The sequence below is a fragment of the Hyla sarda genome, chromosome 8, assembly GCF_029499605.1.
Source record: "Hyla sarda isolate aHylSar1 chromosome 8, aHylSar1.hap1, whole genome shotgun sequence".
NCBI classification, from domain to species: domain Eukaryota; kingdom Metazoa; phylum Chordata; class Amphibia; order Anura; family Hylidae; genus Hyla; species Hyla sarda.
This window is the reverse complement of record NC_079196.1, coordinates 122,909,888-122,920,663: the sequence shown is the minus strand read 5'-3', so window position 1 is coordinate 122,920,663 and position 10,776 is coordinate 122,909,888. Positions and strand designations below refer to the sequence as shown.

Sequence of the window (10,776 nt, the reverse complement as noted above, 5' to 3'; positions counted from 1 at the left end):
TTGTTTAATCTTATTTATTTTTTTCATTAGTTTATTTAAGAACCTTATCTGGCCTGAGTTAGGGGCATATACTGATGCAATTGTGTAGTCCTTATTATTGATTGTGCAGGATACGATAATAAAGCGTCCTAGTGGATCTGTTTCTATTTGTTTCTTATGGAATGTCACAGTGTCTCTAACCAAAATCATGGAACCAGCTTTCTTCGTCGGAGCGCAGGACATGAATATATTTGGAAAATGCTTATATTTAAATTTGTTGCTATCTTGATCCCTAATGTGTGTTTCTTGTATACAAATAATATCTGCATTAGATTCCTTAATGTCGTTCCATAGAAAAGTTCTACGTTTATGTGAATTTAGGCCCCTAACATTATGGCTATAAAATTTAAGCGTCATCTATCTGTGTAAGAAAATGATTTGCGTAGAGGAGGTCCGAGTAGTAGATAATACCTTTGGGAACGTGGAGTGTAGAATTTCAGTTGTAGACGGCTGAGCACCTCGGACCACAGTATGTAGACATCATACCATAATGTCCTAAATAAGTATGGAGAAAATAGAGTGTGAACAACATAAATACAGTAGTTGTTATTAAACCAATAGAACATGAAAACTAGAATGAAAAAATAGATAACAATACAGAGCTGATTTAACATGTGCAAGTTGGGGTGAGCTTGCATCCAGAGAGAAAAGAAATTTGACATGGGTAGTGACTTCCTAGAATAGATAATCAACAGAGCATCACCACCTTGGATAGATGGTTCAAGTTGGTGTTACAGTTCGTTCCAGGGATTGATTTTCTTTCAGTGGTGGGAATGGGAAGGGCTCAACCGTTATGTTCCATTGTTCCAATGTCTCTTTGGCTTTGATGGGACAGGTGAGGATATGATTGATGCCGTTTCTCATCACAATGATTTTAGTCGGGAATCCCCATCTGTATTTGAAGCCATTTTTTCTCAAAGCTGTAGTTACAGGGGTGAAATTTCTTCTTGCCGCTAAGGTAGACGGTGATAAGTCTTTGAATATCGATATTCCCTTGTATGGGTCTGGAAGGGAACCCGCTTTCCTATTTGCTGTCAGGATTTTCTCCTTTGTTTGAAAAAATAATAGTCTTGCTATTACATCTCTTGGGACTGAATCAGGTAGTTTTTTTGGTTTGGGCAATCGATGTGCCCTGTCTATGGTGAGCTCAATATCTGAGCATTCTGGAACCAAACATTTGAACATCTTTTGTAGGTATGGGACTATTTCAGGGCTTGATATACTTTCTGGAACACCTCTGAACTTTAGGTTATTTCGTCTGTTTCTGTCTTCTAAGTCGATGAGCTTGGCTCTCAGGGATTCTACTTCATCGCAAAGTAGATCTTGGGCATCTGCTAGTTTGTGATGGGCTGCCACACATTCTCCCATTTTCTTTTCGGTGTGATCAACCCTTTCTCCTAAGGCTTCTACATTTTTATTTATTTCTGCCATTGTGGATTTTGTATCTTTCTGGATCTGACGTCTTAGCAACAGCAGCATATTTTTTACTTCTGTGGCAGTGTCCGAAGATGCTGGCATGTTTTGTAATTGGTCGTCCGGTTCTGTATCTAAATGGATGTTGTTTTCAGATAAGTTTTCTTGGGAGGAAAACTTTTGTTTTTGTTTTTCTGAACTCCCCGATGGGGAAGAGGTAATTGACAAATTTTCATTTTCTTGTAGTGGAGAGTATCTGTTTGACAGAGGAAGGTTTGTATCTTCAGGCTGTTCAATGTAGGTAACTCTAATCCTCTGTGATAGTGGTGTGTTGAGATATCTTGAAGGTTGGGATTTGTTGCTGTATCTGTTAGTGGAGTTTCTTTTTTGTATGAAGTGGTTTGGAATACTCCGTCTTGTTCTATTTGTTCCATTTTTTTGGAAGCTTCAATTTTCTTTGCGTTTCTTGTATTTGACATATTTATTGTTTAATTTAGCAGAGGGATGGTAGAAAAGACTTGATAGAATCAGAATAGGGAAGACTCCTTGTGTTATTTGTGTTTAATAAAGCAGTACGTTTTTGCTTAACTTTGAGATAGAATAAATGTTAAATTGTGGTGGTCACTTTCCAGGGGACTGCAGCTGTTTTCAGACTTGAAATGCTCACTGTTGGTATTAAGTCGAAGGTAAGTTATAATGTCTCCGCTGTCTCGTGGACACAGCTTCACATCAAGTTTATACCGAATCTCAAGGAAAGACACGCTGGTTTGCTTAACTGATGTAATCTTTACTGAGATATAATGAACACACGCGGTAAAACTGTAAAACAAACATATGAAAGACAAATGTAAGCATGGCTATTCAAGTGCCTTACATTATGCATAGCTAATACATAGATAGTCTAACATGTGCTCACTTACTACACACTGAAAACACACATTATCTATCTACAAATGCCTAGCATCTCTCTATACAAGATAACTAACAATTCCTTACTCACAGGCTTTGGTATTTATCAGATTTGCAGTCTGTATTAGCTTTAAGAAGTCCTGTTGATCTGGTCACTGTGGTGGCTGGAGCTGGAATGAATGAGACATGCCGGATCTAGCCCTATGCTTTAGAGAGAAGGCCCGCCTCTAGGCTTCAAGAAAATGGAGGGTCTTAAAGGAACAGACCCTGCTGAGTGCCAAGCATGTAAAATACATTGCGAAGGCAACACACTCCCCACCTGGCATACTTTTTTGTTATGCCACTAACCCTTGGACAGGAGTAAAACTACTTCAGAAATTGGCCTTGCATACACTTTGGGAATGCCCTGTCTAACAATCCTAACTTCAACCTTTCTAACTCTAGCATCACTACTAGGATCAGTCCCCACAATGAGTCCAATAGGCCACTCGTTCCTGTGGGCCTGAGAGTCTTTCAGTAAAACAACATCTCCAACTTGTAAATTGGGCTTGTCATCTTGCCATTTCTTGCGTGGCTGGAGTGTCACCAGGTATTCCTGTCTCCATCTCTTCCAGAAAATGTCCGCAAGACTTTGAACTTGTTTCCATTGCTTGGTGTACAAGTCCTTGAGGTCAAAGTCTCCTGTGGGAGCTGTCACTGGTTCCATCTTCTGAGTCAACAGCATTGCAGGTGTCAAGACTGCCGGCATCTCCGGATCTGTGGACACTGGAACCAAAGGTCTGGCGTTCATAATGGCCATGACTTCAGCCATTAGCGTAGTCAAAGCTTCATGTGTGAGGCGAGTAGACCCAACCTTCAGGAGCATGGCATCCAGAATGCGACGAGCTACTCCTATCATCCTCTCCCAGGCTCCTCCCATATGCGATGCGTGAGGAGGATTAAAAGTCCAAGTGCATCCTTGGTTTTGAAGATAGGAACCTGTTTCAGAGTCTGTAGAAATGATCTTCAACTCTTTGCAAGCCCCAATAAAGTTTGTGCCACGGTCTGAACGAATCAATTTTGCTGGTCCTCGGATAGAGAAGAATCTTCTCAAGGCATTGATGAAACTTGAAGTGGATAAAGATTCAATCACTTCAATGTGAACTGCTCTGGTACTCAGGCAGGAGAACAGAACAGCCCAACGTTTACTCTCGGCACTGCCTCCTCTGGTCTTGCGAGAAGAGATGTTCCAAGGGCCAAAAACGTCTAGACCTACGTGAGTGAATGGAGGATCTGAAGAAAGTCTGTCCGCAGGTAAGTTTGACATCTTCTGAACTTCAAGTTTCCCTCTAATCTTCTTGCAGGTCACGCATTTGCTGATCACACTGGAGACTAGTCTCTTACCTCCTATGATCCACAACCCTGCTGACCGTACCGCTCCTTCAGTGAAGTGTCGACCTTGATGTGCGACTTGCTCGTGATAATGTCTCACCAGAAGAAGAGCGATGTGATGATTTTTGGGTATGATGAAGGGATATCTCTCTTGGATAGTTGTATCTGCTGCCGACAAGCGACCTCCAATTCTTAACACTCCATCTTCGTCGAGGATAGGGTTCAACTTCTTTAGCGAATTGTGTCGAGAAATCTCTTCCTTTTTCATAAGGCTTTGGATTTCTTCTTTAAAGACTTCCTGCTGGATGCATCTGATGATCGTGACCTTGGCTTGTTCAAGGTGGTCATTGCTATGCTGATCAGTATTGGTAGCTCTGCAGGAGGATCTGGCTAGACAGATAAGTTTTCCGATTGCACGGGTCAGCGACTTCCAGCTGGAAAACCTTTCAAATCTATGAGCGCCCAGACTGTCTCTTGTAACTATAGTCCTACAAACTGTCACTTGAGGTCTTACCTCTTTGTCTTGATCTGGTTCTATGAGCTGAAAGGTCTCTACCTGAGTATTTTCTTTGGTTTCTGGTTTACGAAGAAAAGATGGACCTACAAACCAGTTAGTTTGCTTGAGCGAAGCGGCTGGCACTAGTCTTGTCCCATGATCAGCTGGGTTCTTGTCTGTGCTGATGTGATGCCACTGTTCTGGACTTGAAGACTTTCTGATACGTGTCACTCTGTTGGCCACGTATGTATAAAATCTTCTTGAAGCATTGTGAATATGTCCTAACACAATCTTGCTGTCTGTATAAAAGTTAATTGCATGGATCTCGATGTCCAGTTCTGTTGTAATCATGTCTGCCATCTCTACAGCTAAGACAGCAGCACAAAGTTCTAGACGTGGGACAGTGTGAGCCGGTCTGGGAGCCAGCTTAGATTTTCCCATGAGGAACCCGACATGGCTTTGTCCCTCAGTGTCTATTACCCTAAGGTAGGCGACAGATGCGATAGCCATAGTGGAGGCGTCAGAGAATATGCATATTTCTCTTCTCTTTGTAGCAGACAAGGAAACAGATACGTATGGTCTAGGGATGTTGAGTTGTTCAAGCTCTAACAATGAGTCTTTCCACAACTTCCACTGCATTTCCTTCTCTTCAGGTAGAGGTACGTCCCAGTCACTTTGTTCTTGCTCAGTAGTTATCTGTCTCAAAAGAGCTTTACCTTGCATGATGATGGGTGCTACGAACCCCAGGGGGTCGTAAAGACTGTTGACTGTAGATAGGACACCTCTTTTTGTGAATGGCTTCTCTTCTCTGGAGACCTGAAGGTGAAACTGTCAGTCTTCAGGTCCCAACTAATCCCAAGACTTCTTTGCAAGGGTGGTGATTCTGTTCCTAGATCCAAGTCTTTAAGGTCTTTAGCACGGTCTTCCATTGGAAATGCTTCCATGACTCTGTTGCTGTTGGAAGCTACCTTGTTCAGTCTTATGTTGGATTCTGTCAACATTTCTCTTGTACTTTTCAGGACGTTGATAGCTTCTTCGTTGCTGGAGAAAGAAGCAAGTCCATCATCTACGTAGAAGTTCTTCATGACGAACTGTGTGGCTTCTTGACCATGTCTTTCACCTTGCTGTGCTGCTCGTCTCAGGTTGTAGATAGCTACAGCTGGAGAAGGGCTGTTTCCAAACACATGTACCTTCATCCTGTACTCTGTGATTTCTTTGTTAAAGTCATTGTCTGCATACCACAGGAACCTTAAGTAGTCTCTGTGATCTTCACGAACAAGGAAACAGTAGAACATCTGTTGTACGTCTGCTGTCACTGCTATGAGTTCTTTTCTGAACCTGATGAGTACTCCAAGGAGTGTGTTGTTCAGGTCAGGTCCACTGAGAAGGACATCATTTAGTGAGATGCCTTTGTGCTTCGCACTAGAGTCAAATACTACGCATATCTGGCCTGGTTTCTGAGGATGGTACACCCCAAATATTGGTAAGTACCAGTGTTCTTGGTTCTCTTGTAGTGGTGGTGCCCTTTCAGCTTGATTGTTGTCAAAGATCTTCTGCATGAAGGCTTGGAAGTGTTTTTTCATATTTGGCTTTCTTTGTAGCATGTGCTGCAACGAGGTGAAGCGTTTCTCTGCTTGTACCTTGTTGTCAGGAAGGCGATGGCGTGGTGACCGGAAGGGTAGAGGGGCTACCCAGCTGCCTGATTTGTCTCTGAAGACTTCTCTGTCCATAATCTCAAGGAAGAGAGTATCTTCCACCGAGGGTGCTAGCTTGTCGTCATCTCGTGTTCTTTCAAACACCTTACAGCCCAGTTCATCTGTATTTCCAGTTGAGGCTAAGTCTTCCATGCACCTCTGGATACTCTGATGATGTGTTGGGTTTACAAGTCTCTCTTTAATGTGTAGACTGTTGGTACATGGGCAAAGACAAGATGTACGACCATTCTGTAACAGATGTGTTCTGTAGACATTTACCTTTTCTGGTTTGTGGAGTCCGTCTAGACATACTTCTCCAACGATGACCCATCCGAGATCAAGGCGTTGTGCAAATGGTGCATTGTGTGGCCCATTGTACTGTTCTCTGACTTTGTGCACTCTGAGGATATCTCTCCCAAGTAGAAGGATGATTGCAGCATCTGGATCTAGTGCTGGTATCTGGTCTGATATTCGCACCAGATGGGGGTGATGACGAGCAACTTCAGGTGTGGGGATCTGTGACCTGTCATCTGGTATCTCATCACATTCTATGAGGGTAGGAAGAGTCACCTTTGTCTTTCCACCTAATGACTCAATGATGTAGTTGTTTGCTCTTCTCCCTGTTGTCTCTACAACTCCAGAACAAGTCTTCAGGGTGTATGGAGTTGGACTTCCTTTGTCACCGAAGAGGTCAAAGAACTCTGTTTTTGCCAGAGATCTGTTACTCTGTTCATCCAAGACTGTGTACATCTTGATTGCTTTTTCTCTGAAGCCTGCAGGATACACCTTGACTAAGCATATTTTGGAACATGATCTGGGGCGGCCCTGCTCTGTACAGATCTCAGTACACTTTGAGGTTACTGCTGGCGTTGTACTCTCGCCTTGCTCCCCACCATGATCTTCTTGAGTTGCTGGAACTTCTTGTTTCCATGGCGGTGGTCCTGGGTGTAGTGCTGACAGGTGTTTGTCACTGTTGCACTCTGTGCATTTTATTGTTTTTGTACAGTCTTTTGCAAGATGCTGAATTGAAGCGCAACATCTGAAACAAATGTGATTGTCTTTAAGGTAAGCTTTGCGCTCTTCTAATGTCTTACTTCTGAAACTGCGACATTTTCTTAGTGGATGAGGCTTGTTGTGGATGAGACATATTTTGTCTGGCTCCTCAACTTTCTTACTTGCGCTGTCTTCCTGATTGACTGCAGACTCAGGCGAGACTTCTGTCTTCCGTACATAAACTGTTGCTCTGCGTTCTTTGCAAGGCGTTAGATGTTTTTGCTCTACCTTTGGGGAGCTTGCAGTTCTCTTGTTCAGGAAAGCAAAGCTTGGATCATTGCGTGTTTCAGCTTGGTCTACGATGAATTCAGCAAGGAAGGCAAATGGTGGAAATGCGACTCGATGTTCTTTCTTGTATCTTGATGCTTGAGTGACCCACCTTTCCTGCAAGTTGAAAGGAAGTTTCTCGATTATGGGATCAACTCCACGTGCTGTATCTAAGTATGAGAGACCTGGCAGATATCCACTAGACTTAGCGGCTTCTATTTCTAAGAGTAGGTCCCCAAACCCTCTCAGCTTTTGATTGTCTTTGTTTGTCATTCTTGGATAGTTTTCTATCTTCTTCAGAAGAGCATCTTCAATCACTTCAGGTGACCCATAGCAGTGTTCTAGTCTCCTCCACACCATTGCAAGTCCTGCTGCTGCGTCATGAACATGTACTGATCTGATTCTTTGGGCTTGCTCAGTGGACTCTGGTCCTAGCCATTGACGAGCAGATCAAGCTTTTCTCTGTCTGTCAGATCTAAGTCTTGGGTACCGCTTAGGAAAGATGACTTCCAGGCCCAGTAGTTTTCTGGACGGTCGTCAAATTTCATGAGACCAGCGCTCACTATCTCACGGCGCATCAGCAATCTTAATACCTCTGTAGCTCTTGCTGCATCTGGTGAATACTTCCTGGGTGTAAACTCAGGGTATGGCTGCGGCTGGTAAGGCTGATGAGGCACTTGACTAAGTCTGCTTTGTTCTCCTCTGTTGTAAGTCTTTCTGCTATAATCCAGACTTGTATTTGCTTGAGGAGGGAGTACATCAGCATCCGTTTGCACTCTTGTCAGGTTGGCAGATTGGTCTCTGAGCATGCATCCATTTGACTTCCTACCCTGAGGTTCTAATTCAGTCTTGCAGTGTTGCATAGTATCAAAGTTGCTTATTGCTGGTGGAGTCAATGATGGCCTTGGTGTGTCATTGAACTGCTGGTCAGTGTACATGGTTGCTTGTGAATGTGTGTACTCACGGGTACGTTGGCTTGCGCTGAGGGGTGACATCTGGGTTTCTATGTCAGCGAACTGAGCTTCGGCAGCCCTTGTGAGAACTTCTGCCTCGGCTAAGGCTGCTGCAGCGTTTTTCTGCTGTTGCAGTAAGTGTAAAGATGCTTGCACTTCAGCTTTTCTTCTAAGTGCTTCAGCTTGTTCTTTCATCAATTCAGCTTCCTGCTTTGCATAGGACGCCATTGCACAAGCTGCCTCTGCTTTCGCTCTTGCCTTAGTTGCTATGGCGCTAGCGGATGACAGGCTGGTGGTGCTTGAGTGTCTACAACTATGCCGTTTAAATCTTGATGCATCGGCGCTAACCGAAGTTAGATTTGTTTGACTGGACGCTCTAGACAATGTTGTGCACCTAGATCTACTTCTTGACAAGGTGTCTTCCTCTTTATAGGAGCATTGAGGGTTAACTGTCAGAGTGCTGTTCTCTGGGTTCTGCATCTTGATTTAGCTGGCAGCGTAGATAATGATGATGACTGGACACAGCACAGCGGTGTTATAGCACGTGAGAGAATTAGTTTCACTTTCTATTGCTTTGCGCCCTTACTCTGACACAGACTGCAGGGCACAGGATTTATGAGTCTTTTTTACTGCTGCGGACGATTCAAAGCTGATTAACTGCTTCTGATAACGTTTTAAAAGCCTTTTTACTATAATGTCTCCGCTGTCTCGTGGACACAGCTTCACATCAAGTTTATAGCGAATCTCAAGGAAAGACACGCTGGTTTGCTTAACTGATGTAATCTTTACTGAGATATAATGAACACACGCGGTAAAACTGTAAAACAAACATATGAAAGACAAATGTAAGCATGGCTATTCAAGTGCCTTACATTATGCATAGCTAATACATAGATAGTCTAACATGTGCTCACTTACTACACACTGAAAACACACATTATCTATCTACAAATGCCTAGCATCTCTCTATACAAGATAACTAACAATTCCTTACTCACAGGCTTTGGTATTTATCAGATTTGCAGTCTGTATTAGCTTTAAGAAGTCCTGTGGATCTGGTCACTGTGGTGTCTGGAGCTGGAATGAATGAGACATGCCGGATCTAGCCCTATGCTTTAGAGAGAAGGCCCGCCTCTAGGCTTCAAGAAAATGGAGGGTCTTAAAGGAACAGACCCTGCTGAGTGCCAAGCATGTAAAATACATTGCGAAGTCAGCACATAAGTATTATTCCTAGTTCTCTGTCATACAAATGTAGAAGGTAGAATGTCCCGCAATATATAAAAAAATTTAAAGTAGTACTGCTCTTTAGACACCAGTAGTGTGTGTTGACTTGTATAATTTACAGTGAGTTTAAGCGTGCTTGGAAATGACTTGAATAGATAGTAATCCTATATGCTTTTACAGGAGACTTATGCAGAAGCAGAAATGCATTAAATTGTCTGCAAGAGTTATTGGTTGTCCTGTGTAATGCAATTATGGAACAACCGCACGACAGGTGAGATTTCCACAGAACAGTATTCTCAGGTAGTTTGTCTTTTATTCGGGTAAGGGTAGTGCTGGAATTGAACTATTTGCAAATATCTTAAAAGTATGACAGTCTCTTGCAGAAATACTGTAATGTGCAGGGGATTCGTTATATATATATATATATATATATATATATATATATATATATATATATATATAGGCAGTAGTTATTATATCATGAATAGCTGGAAATAGAGCAGACTCACGCTGCAGGGAGGAAGGGAGCTGCTGTATATATGCTTCTTAGATAAACAAATGGTGGCTGTAAAGGAGGTCTGAAAGGAGCTGGTTAATGTCAGCTGTACTGTTATCTGTTCAGTGTAACCAGCTGTAGTGAGGTGGAAGATCACAGGAGGGTTCAGAGGTTAATGGAGGCACTTAATGGAGTTGTTAGGAGTTGTTGTTATCTACTCTGCTGGCAGGCAGAACAGCTCCGTGTTGTGTGTGAGAGACACTGCCTCTGATCTCAGTAGACTGAGTGCTGTGTGGTGCTTCAGCACTATCTCACACGTGCCTGGAGCTCCCTAGGTAAAATGGCTCCCACAGAAGAGCACCACTGTGCAGCAAAGCACTCCACAGGTATAGTACAGGAAGAAAATAGGTAAACTCACAGTTCTTAAGTTGGTCTCCTGTGTTTGCTGTGCTTCTTTTCCTCAGCTGCTCCCTTACTTCCTCCTCTGTCAATGTAGTGCTCTTGTCTCACAGCTCCTGCTGTTAGGAGCAATGCCTGAGCCCTCAGCCTGGGTCGGTCTGCAGTGCTTGCTTTTATTATTCAGTCAATGTAGCCCAACATTGGCAGGAAAGGTCCTGAGCTGATCCTGGGTCCCCAGAACAAATTTGGAGTGAATCAGAGTTAAAATGCCAGTTTTGTGACGCTTTTAGGAATTCTCAGTCACAGGAGCTCAGCTACATGCTTGCAGCAGGCTCCTTACCCAGGCCACACCCCTATACATCTCTACTGAGGAAAAGGCCCGAGTCCTTGAAACGCATCTAGATATTAATATATACTTGCATCTACCTTTTTTTTTTTCAACTGTAAATTTTTATTATATTC

The 10,776-nt window shown here is 43.1% G+C and overlaps 1 protein-coding gene across 1 annotated transcript; it reads right to left on the bottom strand.

Annotated features, from left to right (window-relative positions):
* Window positions 1-2,209: 2,209 nt before the first annotated feature.
* LOC130284705 (uncharacterized) lies at window positions 2,210-7,580 on the bottom strand. Its single transcript, XM_056535364.1, has 2 exons — window positions 4,945-7,580; window positions 2,210-2,271 (listed from the first exon to the last, which is right to left on the bottom strand). Exon 1 carries the CDS (start codon window positions 7,513-7,515, stop codon window positions 4,963-4,965), a length of 2,553 nt encoding a protein of 850 aa, XP_056391339.1. The 5' UTR covers window positions 7,516-7,580; the 3' UTR covers window positions 2,210-2,271; window positions 4,945-4,962.
* Window positions 7,581-10,776: the final 3,196 nt, after the last annotated feature.

Excerpts from the sequence above, each read along its gene's own strand:
- LOC130284705 (XM_056535364.1), bottom strand. The coding sequence starts at position 7,515 with ATGACAAACAAAGACAATCAAAAGCTGAGAGGGTTTGGGGACCTACTC.